General features: G+C 55.0%; 1 protein-coding gene and 2 long non-coding RNA genes across 5 annotated transcripts; 2 read left to right on the forward strand and 1 right to left on the reverse strand.

The window, feature by feature from the left end:
- Positions 1-227: 227 nt before the first annotated feature.
- On the forward strand, positions 228-2,682 carry LOC106500286 (uncharacterized). Its single transcript, XR_001295368.2, has 3 exons — positions 228-371; positions 761-957; positions 2,547-2,682. It is a non-coding gene; the product is annotated as an uncharacterized lncRNA (long non-coding RNA).
- A 2,474-nt stretch (positions 2,683-5,156) lies between these two features.
- Positions 5,157-24,296, reverse strand: GATA2 (GATA binding protein 2). Of its 3 annotated transcripts, none has more exons than XM_067303701.1 (6): positions 24,274-24,296; positions 15,957-16,461; positions 14,598-15,197; positions 11,718-11,896; positions 8,652-8,777; positions 5,157-7,814 (listed from the first exon to the last, which is right to left on the reverse strand). In XM_067303701.1, exons 2-6 carry the CDS (start codon positions 16,183-16,185, stop codon positions 7,515-7,517), a joined length of 1,434 nt encoding a protein of 477 aa, XP_067159802.1. In that variant the 5' UTR covers positions 16,186-16,461; positions 24,274-24,296; the 3' UTR covers positions 5,157-7,514. The 3 variants fall into 3 exon arrangements, with proteins under 3 accessions (XP_067159802.1, XP_067159803.1, XP_067159801.1); XM_067303702.1 differs by lacking the exon at positions 24,274-24,296 and adding an exon at positions 16,978-17,189 and having other exon boundaries at positions 11,718-11,863; XM_067303700.1 differs by lacking the exon at positions 24,274-24,296 and adding an exon at positions 16,978-17,189.
- Positions 15,980-25,996, forward strand: LOC136993226 (uncharacterized). Its single transcript, XR_010885447.1, has 3 exons — positions 15,980-16,064; positions 16,415-16,523; positions 25,867-25,996. It is a non-coding gene; the product is annotated as an uncharacterized lncRNA (long non-coding RNA).
- Positions 25,997-26,598: the final 602 nt, after the last annotated feature.

Below are 26,598 nucleotides of genomic sequence, written 5' to 3' on the forward strand. Positions count from 1 at the left end.
ACACGCTTTTTGCCTTCTTCACCTTCGTAGGAAGCAAGAGACAGCTTTAGTTTGGATTCAGGCATCTTTTTGCCCTTTTCCTCCTCCTCCTCTTGGGTCCGTCTCCATCCCTTCCTCATTCCAATCCTCTCGAAAACGCCCCCCCCCCCAGCTGCCCGTGTATTGTTCTGCACAGACACAAACACCGTCCCCTTCCTCGGCGCGGCCACGGCTTGACCACAGGAGAAGCAAAAGTTTCGCTAAACCACTCCCTCCTGCGAAACGCCGGGCGTCCCTTCGGTACACGCTGCGTCTGCCTCGGCGAGGGCAGGACTGCAAAGCGCCGGGCCTTGGGTCTTGGCCTCCATCGGATGAACGATTTCCCGTCGAAGGTTACTCACTTCCTGTTTTCCGTATTTAGACAATCTGGGCCTATGGGGAGGCTTTGATTTGCTGTAAACTTCAGCTGGTTTAAACGTTAAGTCGCGGGAGACCGAGGCGGGGGGGAGGAGGGGAAAGGCCTGGAGACAAATTAGGGCTATTTAATACCGCGCCTGTGTTCGCTCGCTGTTTTCTAGTGACCGTTAGAGCACGTGAAAGGAAGGTCAGAGGCTGACAGCATGGGAGATGGAGGAAGGGCTGCTTCACAGTGGGATGGGGCTGAAATCAGTGCATGTGCGTGCGTGTGGGGCTGTGCATGTGTGTGTGTGCGTAGCAGTTGGGAGCAGCCGGGCGATACACTCCAATGACTAATTTCTCCAATGTGTCATTTTTGCCACAGCCAGCTGTACGGGGAGGCTAACGGCAGCGCACCAGCTCTGCAGCGAAGGCGGGGAGGAGCCTCGAAGCCGGAGAGGAGAGCGCTGTGCCCTTTCCCGGTGCCTATCAGTGCACGCCACACACCGGCGTCTGTTCCAGCTTGCCCAGAAGTCTGCTAGGCTGCAGCAAGTCAGCACTCGCGCGTGGCTGATAGGGCAGGTCATGCCTTTCTTATGCCTGTTTTGCAAAGGGGAAACTAAGGCACAGAGTGCCGTAACTTTGCTTGCGGTCAGAAAGTAAATGTGTGAGGTATGGGGGTGAGTCTTAACACTAGTGAGGCAGTGGTCTTTCTCCTGAGATGTGCTTTGTCAGGAAAAACATCTTGCCTCTGCTGGCGGGATTTATGTTGGGATAGAGAAAAATAGTGCACAGCCACAATAGATCAGAGTGCTCATGGATGCAAAGTTTACATGAATGGTTTTGGTCTGTTCTTTTCTGTTCATCTAGCTCTTGTCCAAAAGACTGACATTCAAAACCGGGGTGCTTTTACTTTCAATCTTTATGAAGGCCAATGAAAAAAAGATTAGAGGAAGGACTGAAATGCAGTGGGAGATGGTAAACAAATCTGAACTCTACAGCAAAATCCTGTAGGGATTTCCAGGGACACCCTGAAATCACTGCAGCAGAACAGCCTGCTGGAAAGGGGAGCAAAATGCCAACATGGGCAGGTGGGAGATGAATGAAAGGACCGGAGATAAAGAGCCACAACGAAAACAGCAATGTAATGCTCTTCTCCAGCTCTTGTATCCCAGGGAAAGGAATCTGCCCTGTCCTCTCTGCCTGATGCAGAGCAGCCAGGAGCAGAATCAGACTCCAGAGGAAAATAAAAGCACTGGGGAAGACTTTGAAGTGACTGGGAGAAACAAGAGTCCGTGTTTACCCCCTGGCATTGATGGGCCCAACTCCAAATGGGCTAAACATGCTCTTGACCCTCCTGAGCCAGAGTTAACTTTCCTCCAAGTAGCTCGCTGCAGCCCAGCATGCAGAACCACGCAGAGAAGCAGGGAGCAGAATACAGGCAGGTAGCTCTTTTCTCCCTGGCATTGCCGCATAGGCTGGGTTAACATTGTACTACCCTGATTCAGTTTTTATAGACCAAACAGTAGCAGTTCCCTCCCTCGGTGGTATGTAGAAGCCTTTCCCTGGAGGAGGGGTTAGTTCTCTATTGTGTTACTACCTGCCGACTGCTTTTTCCTGCTGTATCTCCTACCCTGCAGCTGTGTTTTGCGCAGCTGAGTTTTTGGTGCTCAGAAACACGACATAGTTCTTGCCGCGTATGCAACGTAGTTCTCACTGCGGTGTTTTCCAGAAGTTTCCACTGATGGGGCCCTAGACCTCCCCGCTGCACCTTGGCACAGTCAGAGCACCAGGTGTAGGGCCAGCCCTGGATCTGCCAGGGACACAGCAGACTGAATCAGGATCGACTGCAAAGCCGACGGCAAGGGAATTGCACCCAAAGCTGTTCAAGCAAATGGTGTTTCTGAATCGGCACCAGCCGGCTGCCCTGATGCTGAGGTTTGATCTGTTGGATCCAGAGCAGCCTGGTTTGCACTCATATCACCATGCTTAAAGAACAGTCACTTAATCTCACTTAGAAATGTTTACTTGCGAGGACCAGATGGCCCAGGGAGTTGGGCTAAACAAAGCGTTTTACTTCTAGGTCATGCCTTCTAATCCCAGCCAGGTTGGTGATAGATGAACATATTCACCTGATAGCCACTTTTGGCTTCATTTTTGGTGGTGTTCAGGCTGGTTTCCAAGGAGAGATGTCACACCACAAAATCTCCCCCTGTGTCCTGCCACACTTGGTACTGATTTGACTGTCTCTGTGGAGAAGGCAAGGATCAAATGCTCCGTGGCGCCAGACTGCTTGCTTTCGCAGCCTGCAGGTAAGGGGAAGTTGTCCCACGTCTGGCGGTGTCATGCCTGCTCTGCAGATGGGCAGGATTTCATTTTGCAAGGCTGCCAGCCCAAATCCTTTCCCCAACATGAAATCCATTAAAAAAGTAGGGAAATGTTTAATTGCAATTGACACGTGGGCTCTCTCCACTGTGAACTTTACACACAATCACAGATAACGGCATCAAAATTAATGCCTGCTTCCCACTTGTCCTGCTATAAGCAATAAACGTTTGGCAAGTCAGTAAATAACAAAATTCTCATGTGGCCATCTACAGGTCACCAGGATACTTAAGAAGTTTGCGTTAATTATACCATGTTTGCCATCAAAGAGGGGATATTAACCCTTTTGAGCTGTTGCAGGAAAGCAGTGGAGTCATTTGGAGGTAAGTAAATGAAATGTTGTCACAAAAAGTGCAATCTTTGCAAACAAAAAAAAAAAAGCAGAAAAGATGTTTCAGGCAAAAACCTTGCTAGACATCATGGAAAATAGGCTACCTTTTCAGCTTTCCTTTTATTTATTTTGTATTTTGACATCAAACACTCCCTGTAACCTAATCGTCTTGGCTTTTGATGTGGCCGTGGAGACATGACAATTAAGCACGGCTTAAAACAATAATCCCGACAACGGGAACCAAAGGCAAGTAACGTCAGGGTCCCCCCCCCCCCCCTCGCAAAAAGCCTGTCCCCCAGTGTTTGGTGGTAGTGAAAGGACCGTAAATCCCAATTTGTTGCCTCGATATCTGCTCTGCAGATTCAACGCTTTGTGTTGAACTTTACACACTTGCTCCATTTCCATTCCCTGCTGTTTGTTTTTCTTCCGCTATGCAAAATGTCTGGAGACAAACACGATACACACGTTGCAGAGAGATGGGCTGATCTTTCACGGATTAGTGCCACCTGACAAATACAGGATTATTTGTGATCCGTGTCGCAGGAACCGCCGAAGACCCCGGCCGGAGCGGCGCGCTGCTCCGGGTGCTGGCGGGCTCTCGCAGCACCCATCGGCAAGCCGGCGGCTTACGGCCCCGTTTCCGCCAGCGGCTCAGACCGACCCGGCGAAACGCCTGCAGTGAAGCAATTCAGGGTAAGCCCTAATCAACGCCGAGAGCCCGTAAGGGTATTTAGTGTGCAACCAAAGCAAATAGCTTGATTATTCTAAATTATTTAAAAGCGATGCTCCTGCTTCTCCCGTTCTCATCTCCAGTGGCCGTCTCGGGCATTCGGAGATGGAGGGAGAGTGGCAGAGTTTAGTTATAACCCCGTTTTAAACCTGTCTGAAGACGAGCGTGTTTCTTTTTAAATGAAGCCTGCACCGCAAATGTAACTGGAACCTCTGCCATAAACTGCTTTTTTTTACGGGTGTTTGCACTAAGCCTCGCTAAACGAGTTGAGAGCGACGTTTAACTCGTCTGAAACGATGCGGGAAGGCCTCGTCCCGGCTGCGCGTGCTTTCTTCAGCCCGCCGCGAGCTGCTGCGGCTCAGTTTCCCTCGCGAGCCCGGCTCGCGGAAGGGGCCTGGCGCAAGAGCAGCAGGGCTGGAAAGGGCTGGAATTTGCCCACGCACTCTGCAAAAGGAACTCGTGTTAATTTTTTGCTTAACGAGTAAGGCGTTATCCCCAAGCTGGCTTCTGTAGAAGCGAGACGCAGCTCCTCGTGGGGTTGGAGGAGGAAACCCAAAGCTCATTAGCACTTTTCTTGAAAATCTTGCTTTAGCTGCAGCGGTGCTCACCCCCGCACGGGGCCGGCGGCGACTGCGCAAGTCTTGGCTCCTCTTCGCAGAGCCCCTGCAAGCTCCTGGTGCGGGTCGGGCCCGGCCGCGTGGCGAAAGCAGCCGCAGTTTTGGCCGTGGGAGAGCCGCCCGGCAAACGCAGCCTTCCCCATCCGCGCATCCCCGGCCAGCGCGGAGCGGCCCCCGGTCCCCTGTCCCCCCCTTGTCCCTCCCTCCACGCCGCGCGTGATGCCAGACCGCGAGAAGCAGCTTGCAGGATTCACCGCGGTGCCCCGCTAGCCAGCCGGCTGCTTTTGCGCATCTGCCGTGCTTTGAAAACTTTATTTTTTAATTTGAAAATATTCCCCCAAACACTTAAAAAAAAAAAAAAGACGGCGAATATTCCCCCAAACACTTTAAAAAAAGGACAGCGAAACCTGCAGTTCATCATCCGCAACGTGGCCGCTGCCTTAGATTTTTTAAACCGGTTTAGAAACTTTATCGCGCTTAACTGCGTGACCTCGCTGCCCCAGAACAACACTGGAGAATGTGCTTTTGTACCTGAGCATTTTATACTAAATCATTCACCCACTGCTTTTTTGTCCTACCCTAGTAGGTTTCTGAAATATCAATAGCCCGCTCCGCATAAAGTTTAAGCTAATAATTCTACCGGCAACAATGACGACGGTAATTTTTCCTTTCTCCCTGCTAAAAGTGGCCTTTATGACACGAAGCTGGGCACAGGTACTTTCACAAAAAAGGTATTTTATTATTCTTAGCAATATTCACCTTGAAGGAATATGAGGAAAGCATACACTTTTTACAGACAATATATAAACATGTTGTACATAATTAACAATAACTTAGTTCACTAATCCAAAAATAAGCAAAATAAAAAAATTAAAATAAAAACAGAAAATACTGCAGAATTTTTTTATGCTGATACAAGTACAAAATAATTTAAATCTCGACTGCCGTTGTCTATGCTGCAGTGACTGACAATATATTGCACTTTGTCAACTGTATCAGTAATCCCTGTCTTCCACCCACATCCCTTTCCCGCCCCTGCCCAAATCCTACAGAAGTTTGAGTCGGGTACAAATAACATACAACTGTACCATTGTAAAGGTAAAAAGGTAGAAAGGACCCAATTTTTTACCTCAGTAGATTAAAAATTCATATGATTTCTCCCAACCAATTTTGTTTCCCGTTTATTTCCACTTCTTTACAAAGTGCACCTATATGCCTACGCAGACCAGAAAAAGAAGGAAAGCAGGATTTTCCATGGCTGCTTGGTCCTTAGTTCATTATCAAACATTTGAATTATATATTTAGAAAAAAAATGAATGTACATCCATTGTTATTTGTTTCGTTGAGTTTTTTTTTTCTTTAAAGCAGGACTTTTGCAGTAAAGATACAATTGGCTTGATCCAAAAAAAAAAAAAAAAAAGAGTAACCCCAACAACAAAAAAGTTAAAAAGTTAAAAAAATAAAATAAAAAGCTCGTCACAGAGTTAAGCTTACGTGGTTTACATTATCAAACCCCTCTGCTCATCGGGGCATTTTCATCAGAAGTATAGCTAAATATGTACATTGTATGTTATACTGGAGCTTGTGTTCACGAGAGGCATCAGATCATAACAATCAATAGAATACACTTCACATTGGCAATAGCTTTGTTTTCGGTCGTTTACGTACAATATGGTTTAATAACGGGAGATTTAATTTTTTTTTTTTTTTTTTTTGCTGTTTTCATAGAAAATGCGCTACGGAAAGCGGCCGTTCCCCCAAGAACGGTGCTCTCGCTCGTCTCATCAGCTGTCGCTGTGTCTGGGATTTGACGGACGTGTGAAGCTCCAACTGATTGTCTCTCCCCTTCCCCTCTCCAGTGATCTCCGCCTCGTTCTGCCCTTCCTCCCTGCGCAGCCCACGGGGGCCGGGACGCCCGCGACAGCATGCACGCCGGCCGGCCGCGTGGCGACGCGCCGGGCCGGGCCGTGGGGGCCACGCTGCCCTGCGTTTACCCGAGCAGCTCATCTGCATTTTGAAGCGACAGCTGCCAACACAACAGAACAAAATGCTTTGACCTGCCGAGTCGGCGAGTCGGCCGGTTTTATGCCCTGCGATGGTTTTGGCTGCGCTAGGAGGGAGCTGCGACGCAGCGGGGTGAATGCCCGTCTCTCACCCGTCGCCGGTGCAGGATTGCCTTCCCCAGAGTCTCTTCGCAACAGTTTGTCCGCTCGAGCTGTCTGTTTTGAGGAACAATAGGGTGGTGGGGAGGGGGACTGTTGTGGTTTTTTTAAATAAATCTTTCATGTTAGGGAAAAGAATGAAGAAATTGTGTCAAAGTAATCGCTATCTTGGGCACATTAAAATCCCGTATTACACCTACATTTTTGCTTTGTTTCTTTTCTTCTTTCTCTCCTTTTCCCCTTCCTAGCAGATATTTTGGTATGAAAAATAGATGAAGTTAATCCGGTCCCCCCCCCTCCCCCTTGTTATGAAGGCAGGTTTTCTTGCAGGGTGGTGATTCCAAAAGACAGCACAAAAACATGCAATCAGAGGGGTTGAGGCGTTTTGTGGAAAACAAGAGCAAAATAAATATGACTTTGTGTCTGATTTCATTTTAAAAATTAAGTTTTTATAAAGATGTCCTTTTTTTTTTTTCCCTCCCCAAACAAAGTCCACGATAGAAATCCAGCACATGTGGCTTCCAGTGAGCCGATTCCATCCTCGGAGGCTGCTAATATCTCTTTACAATATTCACAGTAATAACAGAGAGAAAGGAAAGCCAGTTCCAGCCTCTTCCTTCAGCTCCTGCCACCTTTTGCTTTCTGCTGGGCCATTAATTATCGAACAGGTGAGTTCTTCTTTTTCCTTATACCTGAGGGGGCAAAGTGCATTACAGGCACCACTACGCGTTGCTGCAGAAGACCCATCGTTTGCAAGGTTTTAGTCCAGCATTAAGAGTTAAACCACATGGGCGCAAAGATCTCCTTTTGCCATCCCTACGTTCTCCTCTTTGCAGAACCTTTTCTTACTTGGTGTTGTCTTAGGCAAAGCCCCATGGTCTTAATCTCTGGGTGGGTCTCTTGGTCATCGGGTTTTATCCCATGGCTGTAACCATGCTGGATGGGTGTGGATGTCCAAATGAGATGCTGGAAGATGGGTGGATGGGGGTAGGTGTTGGTAGGATGTGTCCAGAGTGGCTGAAAGGTGGCAAATGCCCCATGGGCGCCATGTGACTAGCAAGGGCAGCAGCGCTGAAGGGAGACGATTTCTCCTGCATGCACTTGGACAGTTCCTCAAAACACTCGGAGCCTTTCTTGCTTTTCTTTGATTTGTTGGACATTTTCCTATTCCTGGTCTGAATTCCTTCCTTTTTCATGGTCAGAGGCCTGTTCACCTGCAAGAAATGAGAAAATCAGGCTCATGCAGACAAAATGACCTTATTGTGCAAAAATGAAAATATTTGGACAGCCCCCATGTGTTTTTCCTGGATGGAGACCTTTTTCTGGCCAAAAAAAATGGTGTTTCGCTCTGCAGAACTTGTTTATATTGATTTGTTTAATAAAACCACACACACAAAAAAAAAACCTAGACATGAAAAACAAATTGAACTGAATTTGGCAGCTGATGACTCCCTTTCCCATAGGCTTACCCCCAGTCCTCATTCATTTACTAATAGAAGAGATCAAACTAGGAGGCACACATTGACCCAAATTCACTCCTAAGGCAAGAGCAATCTTGTACCAGTAACCTCTCTTACTTGCAGTTTAAATAACGTTCCAACATGTCAAGTGATTCCTGCTTAGGTTTAATTTCTTCAAAAAATAGAATAAAACAAAGCCTTAGGTATAATTGTTTCTTAAAAAAAAAAAATCAACACAAAGATGCCCTACTGGGATTAATTTTTGCACAGAGCGCATTTCAAATGGCCTCTCTGCTTCTGGAGGGAAACCACACACAAAACGTGCTTAGTTAAAACCAAGTGTGGTAACTCTATTTTGCCTGATTTGCCCAAGCGTTAGAAGCCAAGCTAATACATTGTAATGTCACTGAACTTAGCATCACTATGCCTACAAAGAATGGCTGTCACTTCCCAGGGGAACCTTAGAGACGGGGGAAGGAATAAAACAACAACCCAAACCCTGAAACCAATAAAAGCCTAGTGTACACCACGCAGTTAAGACATCAATCGCAGCTAGGCAAGCAGCGACACACGAGACGAGCAAATACTCACATTGTGCAATTTATAGTAGAGTCCGCAGGCATTACAAACTGGGTCCCCGTTTGCATTACGTCGCCATAAGGTCGTGGTGGTTGTCTGACAGTTGGCACAACAAGTCCCTGCTCTCCTAGCCGCTGACTAACCAAAAGAAAAAGAAAATTAATAACGTACCGGCAGGAGGAGGGAGATCAGAGGAAAGGTCAGGTTAGGCTCAGCATTGAGGTTGGCTAGAACTAATCCCAAGATTTTACAGAGCATCGAGGCCGAAGGAAAGCGCCTACCGGTTTTACATTTTGTTGCCGTTGGGTTTTTGTTTAAATGCAAGTATTCTCCCATGCTGACTGCAGCTCCGAGCCCCCTGGCACCATGTGTGCCGGGCACGTAGGGAGGGAAACAATGCAGCTCTTTTTAACTCTCCAAACACAAAAATTTGGGAGGGAAAAGGACATCTGATTTGTGCAAGTCTTCCTTGTGCAGGATTCTATAAAGCATCATGAGAGTACATTTGCCTTTTTTTTGTTGTTTTTAATACCTATTTAGTTTATGCTGATGTTGGGATTGAGTTTAAAAAGAGGGAATGATCTTAAAGAATGTGATTTTTTTACCCCTACTCTGGCCCTTTAAAGATGGCCACAAAAGAAAACCAACTGCATTGCTTAACTGGGTGCAGTATTTATCGGAGCCATCACTGAAAATTCAGTTTCCATTTACAAGTGAAAGGGAGAAAACAAAACCGGCTCCAACTTTCTTTAAATATTTAGCAAACCAAATTTCATGCCTCGGAGCAATGATTCCGCTGACCCGTCTGCCGCCTCTGTCCCTGCTCAGTTCCTACTCGGTTCCTTGCCTGACAAGCCCTCAACCAACCATCTCAAAAGAAAAAAAAGAAAAAAATCGGACCTTTCTAATTCGCATTGTTCTGCTGAATTGGAGGTGGGGAGGGGAGGAATAAATACCCCCAGCATTCAGCCCCCCCCCAAACAAGGCCAGGCAAGGCAGAGCAGCCTGCGAGGTCCACCTGGGCCTTTGTCTAGCGGAGCCCGCGGTGACGCACGCCTCGCGCGGGGCGATGCTTCCAGGTGCGCCAATCGCACCCCGTTATTTCGGGAAGCTTCAGCCACGGCTCTGCAAGTGGTCCGAATACAGTCCGTTCTGCGCAATGGGATGAGCGCTGAGGACTAAATATTTTCCTTTCTTAAATTAGCACAATTTACTTTCTAATGCATTATCAACAGCATTAATTTCCCCAAGGGCCTTGCTCCCCGGGTATTTCTGCAATCAGCCCCGAGAGCTGACGCGGGGGGCGCCTCGGGGAGCCAGCCCCCAGCAGAGCCTTCCCGGCCAAGCACACCGGGCGCTTCCCTGCCTGCCGGCTCCACTGGGGAGCCGGCACGGCCCGAAGCGCGCGCTGACCCCGCTCGGGAGACACCAGCGCCGGGCTCTGTTCTCGCTTGCTCCTGCTTTACGCCACCGCCCTGCTGCTGTCCCAAAGCTGGCGGGCAGCTCAGCAGCTTAAGGCGAGAATCAGGCCCTGGGAGACCCATCTATTTCGGCGCCCTCCGCGCGGGAGAGCAGGCCAAAGGCACCGGGGGGGGGGGGGGGTACCCCCTGCTGCAAGCCCGCTCCTCACGCAGCCCAAACGCAGCCGGTGCCAGACCGCCCAGCACCGACGGTATCAATCTGATCGCTCCGCTATTGCTTGTCAGATGAACAAACTCCCAAAGGTGGCCGTCGCCGCTCCCCCCCCCCCCCAAACAAGCAAGCTACAGTGGAAAAAAGGGGCAATAAACAAAGCCATAAATCAATTAAAAAAAAAAACCAAAACGTTTAAAAACAGCAGCTAAACTAAAAGCAAACCTCCCTAGCTCCCCCAAATCCCTCGCAGCCAGCTAAGTATAACAGTCACCCAACACACTGGAAGGTGGAGACCTCTGTTTGCATATTTGAGATGGCTTACTGATATTCAACTATGCTGCTTAACTCCATGGCCTGTCCCATTCAGACGGGAAAGCACTTGAGCCTGAGAGACGATAATGTTACACTGTTGTCTTAACATTTTTCTATATGTCAGTCACTTTAGGAGGCAAGTCATTAAGAAGCTTGCATAGTTGAAATTCTGACTCACAACAGAAATCTTCTGTATCCCATCCCGGCGTTAGAGTGGCAGCGCCAAATTTCTGCTCTCTGCTGTGCTCCCAGCCTCACTTAAAACATGCCCACGAATGGCCAAGAGATTTAGGCACCATAAATCACAAAGCTCCAAAAAATATATTTATTATTCTTAGCATTTTACGCATTATTTGTGGAGTAGAGCGTATTAGAAATTTCAAAACAGCAAGCATGACTGGCAAGGCTTGCCTATAGAAAGTCTCTAAAGCTTTTAGAGTCAGGAAACAGATACACAAAGTTTCCTTATCTTTAACGTACAGATATCCGGATAGGAAACTACTACCAGGAGCTTAGAAAGGACATTTTTTTTAAATCACTCAAATGAAAATACAAAGTATAGGTGACTCCATGGAAAAATAATAGGATTTTTTTTTTTAAACAGTAGGGGATTGTCTGGGGAGGGAACCAATATTAATATCGCCAGAGAATATAAGAGTGAAAATTACTTCATGGCTTTTATACAAATAATTATTAAGTAGGGAGCAGTAGCTTTGACTCATCTGATTTGTTTTGCTTTTTAGAGCTGGAACCTTTTTTTTTTAGCACCCGGTGGAGGACAGTCTCACTCCTAACCCTTTCACTACCAGCACGCTCCCCAAACGTCCCGGGAGGCCAAATGAACGAGGAATTCAATTAAAAGCTGTCATCTGAGGATAAACGGGGAGACGGCGACGCGACACGGCGCGAGGATTCTCGCCGGCCCGCAGGCTGGGCGCTGGGGGGGTACGCGGGACAGCGGCCCCCAGTGCGGCAGGGACCTCCGCGCCACGGACGGGCATACGGACGGACAGACTCCCCCCGGGCAGCGCCGCGCCGGGGCTGAGAAGATGCGACACATTATACTCCTGCCTGTGTGTGGTCCCCTTCGCCTCATTCATCCCCAAACCCAGCAGAGACGGAGACACCTACCAGCCTTCGTTTAGGTTTAATGAGAGGTCGGTTTTGACCATTCATTTTGTGGTAGAGCCCGCAGGCGTTACACAGGTAATGCCCGGTGCCGTCTCTTCTCCAGAGAGGGGTTGCAGTTGCTCCACAGTTCACACACTCTCTGCCTTCTAAATGGAAACACGAAGAAACCGGATTTCTTTCTTTAAAAACAAATTCACAAAAGCTTTTTGCATTGTCCTTTAGGCATTTTCCAGAAGTCAAAACAGTGCATTAATTCAAGCGCAATCAGACAGCAGTGACATCTACAGCACATGCAGCGAGGACCTCAGCGTTTCACGAACGCCCCGGCTCCAGCGAGCATTTTATGCCATGGTGGGCAAAAGGCAGCTCTCCCCACGAGGTGAGAAAGAGTGACACTCTTATCGTGTCGGATGAACGGTATCGTTTCAGGACCGAGCGCTCCCTTAGCCCGCGCCGGGCACCGCTCCCCTGCGGGGCTCTCGCACGCCGATGGCGAGATAGCGCGTTCTCCCGCCGCAACTACACACGTACACGTGCAGACGGACACACACGCACACACCTGCAAACGCACCCAGTGTGGAAAAAAAAGATTCAGAGAAAAAGGTTTTCTAGAAGTAAAGCTAAGCAAAAAGACCTCCCTCCCGTTCTCTGCTTTCCTTTTTTTTTTTTTTTTTTTTTTTTTTGCTAACGCTACCGGATAAGAAAGTAAAGCCGAGCAGACTGGGAGTCGAGACAGAATGCCAAAGGCTCAGTTATGATTTTTGTTCTAAAGGCATAAAACTGCTGTGAACGCTGATTTATAAGAAAGTTCAGTTGCAGCAAGCACACTGGAAATTACTGTAAAAAAAAAACAGGCTTTGAGCTCTCTTCTCTTCCTCTGATTTTTCCACAACACAGTTTGGATTTGGTAGGCAGCAGTTTACCTTATTGCTGTTTCATTATCAGCTTTAGTAACAGACATGGGAAAGGCAGCGTTGTGGAATGGCGCTATTAAAACCCAGCATGTAACTCCTAGATATCTATTTCTGCCTCAGAAAGCTTTCTGCTAAAAGTTCATTTGCCTCTGATGGTTCGAGGGCAGGTCTGCTTAATATAGAAATCTCTCTTAATATAGTTTATGCAAATCCTCCAGTATTTAACTGCAGAGGAAATTCTCGGTTTTGCTAATAACTGAAGCAGGCCACGTCGAGTTCAGTGGGGCTTGTGTCTCCTTTAATCTAGGGAGTGGGTGGCTTTTAAACAACACAGTCTGCAGTGAAAAATGAGGGGAGCTCTGCGGCGCTGCATTTGTAGCTTTTGTCCCTGCTAGGGCAGGAAGCTGCAGGAGTCATCGTGTCGTGAGTCTTAGTTTTCCTACAAAAACACTGAGTGGTCACGAACTTTCCCCAGTTCCTTGCACAGGGGGCTCCCTTACAGAAAAAAAAACCCATAAAGCAAAACAAAACAAAAAAGCCCCTTACTTCCTTGCTCTAATAAAATCATTGGCAACTACAGGACAGAAATAAGCCATTCGAGATCCATTTTATCTTCAGAGACCTAGGTCCTGAATCTGTTTCCAAAATCAGTAGGATAGGGCTGCTAATTGCCTTTATGTATTCGCTGCACTATTTAAAAAAAAAAGTATACATAATAGCAACTGCATTTAAATAATAGGAAGAGGGAGAGCGTGTTTCTCCGCTCAGAGGAGCCATTTGAAACAGAGCTGATAAGGTTGTAAAACATCTGATATTTCTGTTGCAAAACTCATAAAAGAGATCGCATTTCTAAATTACTGTCTGCTTTAAAAATAGGTGTGTGGTGTATCCATAAGCATATATGTGCACTGATATATAAAAAATATATACACACAAGTATATATAGCCATTTTATTTTTAAAAGGCGAGCTAAACTCAGTGCCTATGTGCAGTATTCAATTTCCTTCCACTGCTGAGGATGTTAAACCAGGAAGGCCAGTAGAATTACACAAATTGTCTTAATTCATCTGTCTAGTTGTGCAGCTGGTGTGATTTCAAAGTGAGATCAAAACTTCAGCCATCACGTAATTTGCTGATTTAGGACTGCACTTTTAGGCAGAAACACAAGGAAGGGTTGCGAATAGGGGGGGAATCTGCAGTCAGTTGTTAGCAAGCAGAGATGTGTTTGGTTCAGGGAAAAAAAAGGAGTATTTTCTCGTTAGTGTTGGAATAAGTTAGCAATGACTGGGCACCTTAGTCTTTTGCATCGGTATGTAAACTATATTTGAACTTTTGCTCCTGTAAAACGCGAAGGAAATAAGGCCCTCTGCGATTTGAAGTGGACCGGCCGGGCAAGTTTCGCTTTCATCCCGGGCTGGGGCCTTCTTTCTTATTAATGAAGAGACGCTAAAATTTTTGAGGGAGAAAAAACTACGGCTAGAAACTGCCCACGTGGGGTCTGCGGGAGTTTTACCGACCGGGGAGGGCAAGATTGGGCCTGAGCACCTCGGGCGGCTGCAGCCGGCCAGCGACTGCTTTTTCTCCGAGAGAAACGTTTTCCTCGTATAAACCCCTCTTTGTAGAGCTCGGATCTGCCAGCTCACTGCGCTGGTTCCCGTGTCCCTCGGCCCCCTCTCAGCAGCCTGGGGTCAGCGCCCTGGGGCTCAGCAGCCACTGTGGATGCTTTGGCACCCCCAGAAGCTCGGTGCGAGCCCCATTTCCTAGCTTAAAACCCCAGACAAGTGGGACCGAGCGGTCACCTGCCCTTCTGCCCCACCAGCCCCGCAGCTGCCTTCAGCCTCACCCCCCAAGAGCAAGCAGAGCCAGGCGCACCGCACGCACACACCGAAGGGCCCCGACCTCGGCCCGTCCGCCCCAGAGCCGCACCCCCTACGCGATGGGGCAGGCCAGGGCGCGCAGCACTTACCCGAGCAGGATCTGGCCTTGCTTCGCGGCTTGGGGGTGAAGCTGGACGCGGGGCCCCCCAGGAAGCTGCCGGGGTGGAAGAGGCTGCTGCTGTAGTCGTGGGCAGCCGGCACGTAGGAGGGGTAGGTGGGGATGGGGTGGTGGGTGGAGGGCTGGGCCCCCATGCTGGTGAGGCTGCTGCGGAGCGGGCTGGCGCTCTCCATCTTCATCCCTTCCGACAGCGACACTTGGTACTTGATGCTGTCTTTGTCCTCCTGCCGGGCCCCGGCGGAGGACGACGGGGAGGCAGCGCTGGTGGAGTTGGGGTCCGGGGACACTTCCTTGGGAGGGGTGGGGGGGAAGCCGAAGAGGTGGGAGCCCGAGTGCGAGGCCGGGGTGAGCGAAGACACAGAGGCGGTGCTGGACGTGCTGCTGCCCGGGTACACCGAGATGGCCCCGGGCGCTCCGGCCGCAGAGGGGTGCAGGGGGGTCTTGGTGAAGGGGTTGACGGTCCAGGGGTTGTGGTGGTGGGCGGACAGTGCCGCCTTGCTGCTGTCCAGCCAAGGGATCCCGGGGCTGTGGATAAGATGAGGCCGGCACATTTGACTCCCGGTGAGGCGGGCTGTAGGAACAGAAGAGCATTTGGGATGAGCGCGGGGCAGCTCGGCCCGGAGCGGCCCCGGGAAGCCGCCCAGCTCCCAGCCCGGGCAGCTCCCCGCTCTGCGGGCAGGCGGAGGGGCGCCGGGCATGGGCACAGATTGCACAAGCCGGAGAAGAGCGGCCAGACTGGCGCAACAGCCCCTTCTCCCTGCCCCCTCCGAGGGCGAGACCAGCCGAGCCGGGGAGGCTCCGAGAGCAAAAGAGATGGGCGACTCGGGGGTGGGGGGAGCCCCCCCGGAGCAGCTGCTACTGGCACCCCCTTTCCTCCCACCCCGCTCCTCGAAAGAAGCGGCAAAGCCCTTTCTGCTCTGTCTCCCCAGCTGCTGCAGCACTTTCTCTTCTGCTCCTAAAAACACCCCCAAACAAAATCCATCGCCGATTTGAATCGGTTTGTATTTTGCATCCGGGAAGTAGCCGTGTCTGAGAAGTTTTAGCCTGTGCACGCACTATTTCCCCTTCCTCTCTCATCCCCCCCCCTCCCTCCCCTCCAGCGGCGCTCGGTTATCTTTAGGGTTAAAATCCACCCGTGCCTCCCTTTCTATCCTGTTTTCTTCGATCTCCTTCCCCCCCGCCCCGACACCCCGAAGCGGCCCCCGAGCGGGGCTCCTCGCCTCCACATAGGACATCCGCCGGGCCGCACGGAAGAGCCCGGGCAGAGCAGGCGGGGAGCGGGCTGGGGACGGGAAAGGGGCGCAGAGCAGGGCTGAGGGGGCGGCTTTACCGTGTGCCTGGCTGTAGGAGACCCTGGCCCGGGCGTGGGCAGAGTTGGCGTAGTAGGGGTTGCCCTGGGAGTCCAGGTGGTTGAAGAAGACGTCGACTTCGTCGGGAGGTAGGAGCTGCGCCGGTTCCATGTAGTTGTGCGGCAGGCCGGGGTGGTGGCTCTCGGGGTGCTGCCCGTTGAGCACGGCGTGGTGGGCCATCCAGCGCGGCTGGTCCGTGGCCACCTCCATCGCGGCCTCGGGGCTCCCCGGCCACCCGCCCCCGCGGCGGGAGCGAGCGGCGCTCGGCGGGGGTCCGGCTCGGGGGGCTGCGTGGGGAGGTGGCGGTGGGGGTTATGATGTGGGGTGTGGTTTAGGGGGAAAAAAAAACAACAAAAAAAAAGTCGGGTGACTCGAATTTGCCCTCGGGTGGGTAGGGGGGGAACGGCCCCCGAAGTAAACGTGTCCCCTCTGTCAACAGGCAAGTCGTGGAGGCAGGTCCTGGGAAGCGCCGGGGACAGGCAGCACCTGTAGGGAGACAAGGACGGGTTAGCAGCTCGGCAGGCCCGGGGAGATGCACTGCCCACCAGGTTGGCTCCTAACTGCCTTGTTTTCCCAGCGGTAAATGAATGGGGAGGGGGAAGCGGAGCCCCTCCCCCCTTCCAAAAATATCCTCTCCCCCAAAGTCCTCGCCTTGCGCCCTCCCTTCTCATTGCCCCACAAAATAAACAGAGATCCCATTTCAAACTCTTTACCAAAAAAAAAAAAAAAGAGCAAAAAGCTTCCTTTTTTCCCCCCTTCTCTCGCTACAAACGTCAACAGGAGTTTTTCCAGCTGGCTTTAAAAGGGGGGGGGGGGGGAGAACGGCAGATCTAATATAACGTAGCTATAGCAAAAACTCCGGCAGACACAAAAGGAAAAGGAGGGGAGAAAGAGAGGGGGGAGAAAAAGAGAAAAGGGGGGGGGAAGAGGGTGTTTCAGCGCAAGCAGCGAGTGCGCCCTGGTAGCAGCGCGGCGCCCCCCCCCCCCGCGCCCCACACTTACCCGGCGCGGGAGGCAGGGTGCCTCTGCGGGGCGGGCGGTGATGGAGCCGGCTTGGAGGATGCGAGTGCCGCAAAGAGGGGGGAGAAAAGGAAAAAAAAAAAAAAAAAGGAGAGCGAGAGAGAGGAGAGGAAAAAAAAAAAGAAAGAAAAAACCCAGAGAGCGAGCGCGGGAGGAGGAGGAGGAGAGAAGGGCTGGGTTGAGGGTGTTACTCAGATGGCAAAGCCCGCTGCTCTGGCCGGCTCGGTCCCATCCCCGCGCATCCTATATGAGCGCTGGCGCCAGCTGGCCGCGGCGCCGCAGACGGGCCGGGGCGCGCAGGGCCGGCGGCCGGGCCAGCCAATCCCGCCGCCCCACACCGCCCCCGACCGCACCCCCGGCCCCAAACGGAGCCGGCCGGGGGGGCGCAGACCCCCTCCTCCGCCCCCCTTCCCCGCCCGCAGCATCCTCGCCCGGCGGCGCCGCGGGGGCTTTCCCTGCCCGGGCGCTGCACGCCCCGCCGGGGCGGGGAGAGGCGCTGGGGGGGCTGCGGAGTCAGGGGGGTGCCCGGGGGGGCATGGAGGGGGGGGCCGGGAGGGGAGAGCGGCGGGGGCCGGGGCGTGCAGCTAGGCAGGGCTGCGGGAAAGGGCTCGGCGACGGGGAGGTGGCTCCGTCGGGGCGCTCGGCTCCGGCCCGGGCTGCGGCGCTCCCGCCGGCCCTGGCTCCCGGCGCCGCCACCGGGATGCCCTGGGGCCGGGGGGGCCGGAGGCACCGCCAAATCGGCGCGAGGGCGTTAAATACATTACCAAAAAAAAAAAAAAAAAAGGATCAGGGAAAGCAACGCGAGGAGCCGGGAGTGGAACAAATACCAGCGTGGTCGTTCCTGTCACGATAGTTTGAAATAACTGTCTGAATCGGCAAAAATAAACAAATGCGAGGGCTCCGAGCCGGCCTGGGAGAGCCTGCGGGCGGCGGGGCAGCGAGGGGGGCCGCGGCCCCGGGGGAGCGGGCGGTCTCGGCCGGCGATGCCGGTGCGGGCACGGCCGGATCGCGCCCCGGCTCCCCGGTTTGCGCGCTCGGCTCGGGCCCGGGCAGGGGCTTCGCCGCCGGCGGCCGCAGCAAGCGGCCAGGCCCGGGGAGCCGCGCCGGGGCCGGGGCCGGGGCCGGGGCCGGGCGCCCGCGGCCTCCCTCGACGGGGCTGCGACGCCGCAGTCTTATTTTTTTCCGCCCCCCTTTTGTGAAAACCCGGTTTAGTATTTGCAAATACTTGAATGGTTTTGGCTGTGCGGCTGCCGGATCGGCGGGTCAGGGAGAAGCGCAACCCGAATCAACAGGCTCTTTCTGCGGAGTTTAGGGCACGTTTAGGACGCAGTCAGGAGCGCGGAGTCGGGCTCTCCTTTACCCCCCCCCCAAAAAAAAGTGCCGATAAACCGTCCGCACTTGGGGAGGGGGAGGAAGAAAGAAAGAAAGAAAAAAAATAAATAGGAAAGGAAAGGAACAAACACCCACAGAGCGAGCAGGCGCTGCTGCAGGTCCTGCTTCAGAGGCGCTCCCCTCCCGTTCCTGAACCTCTAGTTTCCTAGAAAAAGGGAAACGCTGCTCGCAACCCCTCAATTTCCACGCTGGACGCGAGGGGAGGGGAGCGCCCCGCGCCCGAGGAGGTGCGCGGGGGGCGGCGGAGAGCGGCCCCGCACCCACCGGGCAGGGACCCCCGACGGCGGGCTCGGGGCAGGAGGTGCTGGAGCCCGTCGGGGCCGTGAGGGAAGGGCTGTGCCGGCCCCCCGGGGGTGCCCATGCGGGGCAGCGTGGCGGCGCCGAGGCCGCTGGAGGGGGCGCGGGGCCCGCAGCGGCGCAGCCCCGCGGGCCGGCGGCGCGGGGTGCCGGGAACCGGCCTCCCCCGGCCCGGCGGCCCCAGTCACTACGACGCCGGAGCTCTGACGTCACCCGCCACTGCCAAATTCGCCAGGAAATGAACTTTTTTTTTTTCTTGAAATAATAACAATAATAATAATGATGATGACGGTAATAATAATAAAACTCCCTTTCCTCGCTGCGGAGTTCGTCTGGCCCCAGCGACACGGGGCTCCCTCCCCAATTGCTGCCCCCTCCCCACCCGCTGTTCCCCCCGAGGGACCCACAGCGTTGCCCCACGGGGGACCCGCAGCGCGGTCCGGCGGGGCGGGCGAAGCCGGGGGCCTCCGGGGGGGCGCCGGAGGCTGGGGAAGGGGGAACTGCCACCTCCCCCCCCCCCCCGCATCCCTTCCTCTGAGGGCCTTGTGCGTCCCAAACCCGGGGCTCTGCGGGCTGCCCCGCTCCCCCGGGGCCTCGCGCCCTCGGGGCTCGGCGGCAGCGGGGGGGCCGGGCCGCCCCTCGCCCCCTTCTGCCGCCGGGGGGGGGGGGGGGTCGCAAGAGCCGGGCCCGGCGGCAGCTCCTCCGTCGGCTCGCGGGCGCGGAAGGGGCGGTGGAGCCGGCTTCTCCCGGGACGAGGTGGTTGGCCCGGGCAGGCCGGGGACAGGGATTGGGCCGGGCTTGGGGGCAGAGGGGACGCGGCTCTGGAGGGCAAGTGCCCCCCGCGCTGCGGAGGCTCCCTGCCCCTCGGCAGAGTGTGCCCGGGGCGCCTTAGCAGGCCGGAGGGGCCAAGGAGGAAAGGGAAACAAAGCAAAAGAAAAAAAAGAAAAGAGAAAAAAAGAAAAGAAAAAGGAAAGTTAAATGGCAGAGAGAAAACCAAGCGAGCTGTCTAAAAATCCAGCTTCTCCCTCCACGTCCGAAGCGATTTTCTTTCCCCATGCAGCAGCCCCCCCCCCAAAAAAAACTCACCCCCCCCCCCGAACGGATTTTTGTTTTTAAAGAAGGGAGAGAATAAAATAAACGCGGGCGTTTGAAGGTAGGTCTCTCCGGCGCCTCGCTCGAACAACGGCGCGAAGGCTGCGGTGCCGCGGCGGCCGTGCCCGGTGCGGGCAGACCGGGGGGAGCCCGCCCATATAAACGGGGGCAGCGTTTCACACGGGGATCACGCCGCTCCGGGAAACGGGAGGACAAGGCCGGCTCCAGCGGGGCGGCCGGCGGGGAACCGAGCGCCTCGCGACGCCGTTATTAATTGATACGGAGGTTTTAATTATTGCCCTGCTGCAATCGGCATGGGCCACGATTTTTTTTTTTGGGGGGGGTGGCGGCGGGGGGAGGTTGGGTGGGCTGTTTGTTTTAGGGAGGTGATAAAATCGCAGTTAACGAGCTGATAATTCGTTCGTGTTTGTTTTAAAAGACAAATTGTAAAGATTAATCAGGCGGCTTGATTTATGGCGAGGCAGACCCCGGAGCGGCCCGGCAAGGGCTCCCTGAAGCCCCCGTGTCGGGTTACCCCGCGGCCGGGGGGACGCGAGGGAAACAGCACAAAAGGGGCAGCGGCGGCGGCGGGTCCCGCCGCGCTGCCCCGGCCCCGGCCCGGTCCCTCGGCGCCCTCCGCCGCGGCGGGCTGGGGCTGGGGCTGGGGCTGGGGCTGCCCCGCGCCGCCGCCGCCGCCGCCCCGGCGCCGGGCTGAGGGGCACTGCGGCGGCTCCCGGCCTCGCGGCCGCGCACACTCGCCAGCAAAAGGCGAAGCGAGTCTTTTGGGTCCCCGCCACGCACCCACCTCCTATTCAAACCCTTTGCAAAATAAACGAGCCCTCCACCGGGGAGAAACGATTTCTGGCGGCGGAGCGGTTTAATTCCCGCAGCGGAGGTCGGCAGAGCGGGGATATTTCCTCGCGAGCCGGCTCGGCGGATTTTATTTCTTTTTCCGCCTTGTCCTTTCCCCGCTGCCTGTGTTTGGAGAGCCGGCTGCGGGGCTGCAGCCCGCGGCTCGCCCGCAGTGGGACACCAGCCTTGCCGTGAAATGCCCCGTCGCGGCAGCGTGCAGGGCAAAGGCGTCCGGCTGCGCCTCTGGGGCTTTGAATTGAATTAATTCACCCGTCGGGAACATCAGCAACCGCGCTAGCTCTCGGAGGCGAGCAGCTTAGCTCATCTGCGGAGCCGGCGCCTCAGCCTGTTTCACACGGCTGGTTAAACAACTCTCTCATCAATTTTATGAAAAGCCTCTGGGGAGCGGGTACGCCGGCAGCCAGCCCCTCCGCGAGCCGCGGAGCCGCCGCCGGGCTCCGCGCAGCCCTCCGCGGCGTGGCACAGCGGTGCCGGCCCGGGGAGCCCCGGCAGCCCCCTGCCCTCGGGACGTGCGATGCTTTCTTAGCTCCTCGCACGGCACTATTTGCAAAACCCCTTTTTCCCCCTTTTTCTTTTTCCAACAAAAGGGACTCGGTTTTATTAACTTTATTTTGTTATTGTTGTTGCATTTTTTTTTTTAATATGGGAGATTTCCCAGATCTGGAAGCACAACTGGTTATTTTAATTTGATTGACAAGTGATGTCATATCGTTAATGGGGGGGGGGGAGACGACAACGTGTTTTAGCAACAGTTAGTAGTGCTGTGTGATGGAGTTGACACCTATGCCCAGGCAGACGCGAAGGCAGAAAACAAATATCCCCAGACGTACACACAGACTATTTATTTACACGCCTGGAGTCTTTTTTCTTTTTTTTTTTCTTGACCCCGGGTGCTTGGACTAGGCAAAAAAAGTATACCTGAATAAACGAGTCTCCGCTGCAGGCCGGTTCGGGGCAGGCAGGGCAGGACGCGGGGACGGAGCCGAGCGAAACCCGCGTGTGCCCGGGCTGGGGCTGCCGCCCGCTCCGCGCACCGGCCGCAGCTCCCGGCCCTCCGCACTTGCCTTCCGATGCCCCCGGCGCGGGTGCCCCGGCGGGGAAGGCTTCCTCCAGCCCGCCCGGTTAACGGAGACGCGGGGGACGAGAGCTCCCGGGGGAGCCGTGCAGCAGCCCCCCCAGTGCCATCGGCGGCGGCAACAAGCAGCGAGGGAAGGAAGAGGGGGAAAAAGAAAGAAAGAAAAAGAGGAGGGAGAGCAGGGCTCAGCGCCGTGCCGCGGTGCTCACGGCAGCCTCCGCCGCCGGTGCCGCCGGTGCGGCGGGCTGCGTGCGCGCCCCGGGCCGGCCGCGGGCGGGTCGCGCCGAGCCGGGCGCCCTCCGGGCCGGGCCGGGCCGCTCCGCTGCCGGCCGCGGCGCCGAGGCAGGTACCGCCGCGCCGCTGCCGCTGCCGCGGGCCGGCCCCGCCGCCGCCCGCGCAGGTAGGAGCCCGGGTCCCCTCGGCCGCCTCCGCGCCCCCGCCCCGGCCAGCAGCCGGCACCGCACTGCCTGGCCGCGGCGCCCACCCGCCGCCCTTCCCGCCTTGGGTTTATTTCCTCGGGGTTGGTTTTTGGGGAGGGGAAGTTCTTGCTTTCTGCCTCTTTTCGTTTTTGCCTCCCTCCTGTCTCCTCTTTGCTTGTCTTTCCCCCCTTTCTCCCTCCGCCCCCCCCCCCGAGCCTGCATTACTAGCACATATTAATGGCTGCTAATAGGGTTATAAAATGACACAGTTACCTCTTAACCACAAGACCCTATTTAAGCTGCATTAAAAAAAGGACGGCTCGGGGAATAAATCACGGAATACTTAATCTTTCTTATTTTAAATACTGTAAAAGCGTCCTCGATATCCCCCACCATCCCGCAGACAATTTCTGCGGAGCCTTTCCCCCTCCTCCAGGCCACCGTGGGAACGGTGGCTCCCAGGCGTCTCCCCGGCCCGTTCCCGCACCCTCGTGCGCACCCGCGTTCACCTGCGCTTTGTGCGCGCTTGGCCCGGACTCTCCCGGGCGGCGCGGGGCTGCGCGGCCCCGAGCCCGAGCCCCCGGCCCGCCCGCGCAGCCCCCCGCGGCCCCTCGGCGGCAAAAAAGGGGGAGGAAAAGCCTCAAGCCGACCCCGGCGTCCGCCAGAACAACGCCTTTTGTGCGAGGTACTAAAGAAAAACGTGTCCGGGGGGAGGGGGGGTGCACACGCACACATTTGTCCAGAGAGACGTATTTTTTTTTTTTTCAGGCGCTGCCACGAAAAATTTCGTTCGCAGGAGGTCGATTTAATTCCCCCCTTCCTCCCCCCCCCCTTTTTTTTTTCCTTTGCAAGGTTATTTCGGGCGCAGCTGTTGCAAGAGCGAGGAAAGAAGCCGATTTCGCAGGTTTGATTTGTTGCTCCGCAGGCAAAACTTTGCTGGGGAGGGACCAGCCACGAGCGGGGACCGGGCTCGTGTCACGCGTGGCCCGGGACCACTCGCGGCTGCCCTCGATCCCTGGCGCAGCCTGCGGCTGCATTTTCCCGTGGCTCCGCTCTGCAGCCCAAGCTGCGAGCCGGGGGGCTTGAACCAGGCCAGGTTTTAGATTTACAACAACAACAAAAAATTGCGTTTGATAAAGATGCTCCGTGCTCTCTGGGAGAACAATCCCTGGCCCGCAACTCCCTTATTGAAATCGCTTTTCTTATTGAAATCGCCTCAAATCCAGGCAGGCTCCGCTCCTGGTTGCTTTTATTTATTTTTTTTCCCCTTGCCTTCCAGCCTTTGCACCCCAAAGCAAAAGGAGGATAAAGAGGGGAACTTTGCACATACAGAAAAGGAGGGGAGGGGGGGAGAAGCCCGCACAGAGGAGCTGCCCAGTCCCCGATGTGCCTGGGTAATTTTAAATCATGCAAAGCCCCGTAAAGCTGCCGCACGGGACTGGGACGGGGAGGACTCCCCGGCAGGCAGGTGCAGCAGGAGAGGGAGCAGGGCCCTGCCGAGCCGCCGGCTTTCCAGGGCAGAACAAACCCTCGCATCTTTTTATGCCCAAATCTGCCAACAATGGGAGCGGGGAGATAGGAGGCGGCTGCGGGGAGGGGGCCGGGGAGGGGGGCAGGGGCTCTGCGCACCCCTCCGCCTTCCTCCGGGAAGCGCCTGCCTGGCCGCGCGGGGTGAAGCGCAACTTTCCAAGATGGAGATTTAAATAATTTACGCCGGCGACAACGGGCAGGGCAAACGCCGCGGCCGGTGCGCAGGCAGCGGCGGAGCGGGCGCGGGAGGCGGCGGCCCCGCCGCGGCGCTCGGGGCCCCCGGGGCCGCCCTCGGGCGTGCGCTGCCGGCCCCGCCGCCGCCCCTGCCGCGGCCTCGGGCCTCTGCCCGGCCCGGTCCCGCGTGGGGGTGGCGGCGGTCATTTTTTTCGTTGTTTAAAATCGTTCACAAACCCTGCCCGTTGGTCCCCCGGGGGGGGGGGGGGGCTGCCCCGAGCCGTGCCCTAGACCGGCCGGCACCATACGCCCGGGGCGCTGCGGCTGCGGAGCCGCGGGCGGCGGCGTGACGGCCCGCGCCGCGGGGGGGAGGCGCCGCGGGGCTCCGCGCAGGGCCGCGCACACCCGCGCAGCTGCGTCCCTTACCTTGCCTCTCTGCCGGCCTCGCCTGTCTCCCGGCTTTCTGCCCCGTGCCTCGAAAGCGCCTCTCTGCCGCTCTGCGGGGCCGCTCCGCGGGCTGCGGAGGGGGCGCGGGGCCGCCGCGGGGCCGCCTCCCGCCTGCGCCGGCCCCGAGCAGCGGCCGCGCCGCGGGCCGAGGGTGCGCGCAGCCCGGCGGAGGGGCTGCCCGAGGTGCGCGCTGCTTAAAACTGGCAGCAGTTTTCGAGCTGAGCCCTTCTTTTTTTTTTTTTTGTCTCTCCCTCCTTCCCCCCGTCCCTTCCTCCCTCCCTCCCTCTCTTTCCTCTCTCCCTTCTTTCCCTCCCCTTCTCTCTCTCACTCTCCTGCATTCAAGGATGGCACAGCGAGCCACTGTGTATTTATGTACATAATAAGGCAGCTCGTCCCCTCCACTTCATTTGCATCATTACAATATCTGTACAAGCACATCACATTGTCTGTTGCTTGCACCTTTTGTTACGGTTGCTGTCACAGTCTACGCGACTTGACTTTCATATTTTAAATGAATTGATATTATACCAACAACACACACACACACACACACACACACACACACACACACCCCAAGCGCTGGGAACCCGGGCTCGGCGCGCTGGGTCTGCAGCCCCAGCCTCTCCCCAGCCGCTCTCTTATTTCTGTGGATCTCAAGGAAGATGGGGTGGGGGGAGATGCTTTGTAGTATTAATTATTAGCAGAAATGGTTCCTATTCGTATTAATTTTATTTCCACTCCCTGGTGACGGGATTTTTTTTTTTTTTTTTTTTTTTTTTTTTTTTGCGTTGACCAGCCTGGCTTTTGTGTAACCTCGTTTCTCTTCTCCCCCGTCTCTCCCCTCCTAAACTCAACCTTTCGGGCTATGCACCTGCACGTAAGAGAGGCAGCGGAGAAGCTGGAAGGGGCGAAAGCCAATATTACGCGACGAGTCGTTGTCGTAGCTAGCAAAGAAACGGTAAAATACACGTCTCGTAGCCCATCAGGCAACTCAGCCAGAACGAAAGTCTTGGGCAGTGCCGGCTCCGCAGCCTCAGCCCCGGCTGGGAAATCCTCACCTGCGGCGGGTTTCCCTGCCGGCGCGGCGGGACGGGGCCGCGGGGCGATTTTCCGCGGGGGCGGCGCGACCCCCGTGCGCGGCCGCGGGAAACCCGCGGTGGCGGCGGGACAAAGGCCGGAGCGGCCGGCGGGGGCCCCGCGGGAGCGGGGAACGAAATACGGTTGAGGAAGGGCAGGAGAAAAAGTTTCGCGGGAGCAGAATTATCATCATAATGGAGGTAAAAATGTGCGCAGGGGAAGGGGGGGGGGAAGCCTATTCTGCTGGCATTTTCTGTCTGTCTTTGTGATATGGTTCGGGGGAAAAAGGGTCCTTGATATGCGGCAGATAATTCTTATCAGCCCCACGCAGCCCATTTCCAAAGTAAGTGTTTTAATTACTCCTCCTGTATTACCCTTCATCCTCCGAGAGAAGATACATTGCCAGATTTATGCAGGGGAAAAAAAATACAAAAGAATGTGGTATTAAAATATATACATAAATATATATCCCCCTCTTTTTTCCCTTGTGCCCAGGAAGAGAGAGAAGCTGTCGCCAGCCGCATCCTGGGATCGCCCCAGCACGGAACGACTCTAAAACGAGGGACCGTCGCTCAGGCAGAAAAACGACGGGAAAAGCGGGTGTTGAAGCCCTCGGATTTTCCCGCAGGGCGGGGGGCAAGCGGGGGTGTCCGGACCGGGGGCTCGGGGGCTTTTGAGCCTCGCGAAGGAGCGGGGCTGCAAGCCGGGGCTCGCCGCGCTCCCGCCTGCCGCCGGCCGCGCTGTCCCCGCTGTCCCGGCTGTCCCGGGGCCAGGACACCCCCGAGTGCCGCAGAGGCATCGGGGGCCGGGCGGAGGGCGATTTCCCCCTCATTCCCGCTGGAAGAGAAGGATGTTTTCCTCTGCTGCTTAGCTTTCGTACTAAAGATGTCATCTGAAAGTCTGGGAGGAAGGGGGGGACCGTTTTCAGTTCTCTTCCACGGTAACAACCATATTCTGCATATTGAAAAATATGACAGACAGTGGGGAAGGGATTTAAAAAAAAAAAAAAAGCCCAACCTTTTCAATATTGATTCAACAACAAAAAAAAAATAGAGGGAGAGAATTTAAAAAAGAGAAGAAGCAGCACCAGCAGCAGGGAGAATATAGGCTCAGCAACTCTCCAGGTTCGCTTCCTTATTATTACTATCCAGGGGTAATTTTTCATCTCTGCTAGCTAATCTTTGTTCCTTGTGAAGATAATGAATAGCCCAATCCTTATCTCCTGGG

This window comes from Apteryx mantelli, chromosome 12 (genome assembly GCF_036417845.1).
Source record: "Apteryx mantelli isolate bAptMan1 chromosome 12, bAptMan1.hap1, whole genome shotgun sequence".
Taxonomy (NCBI): Eukaryota; Metazoa; Chordata; class Aves; order Apterygiformes; family Apterygidae; genus Apteryx; species Apteryx mantelli.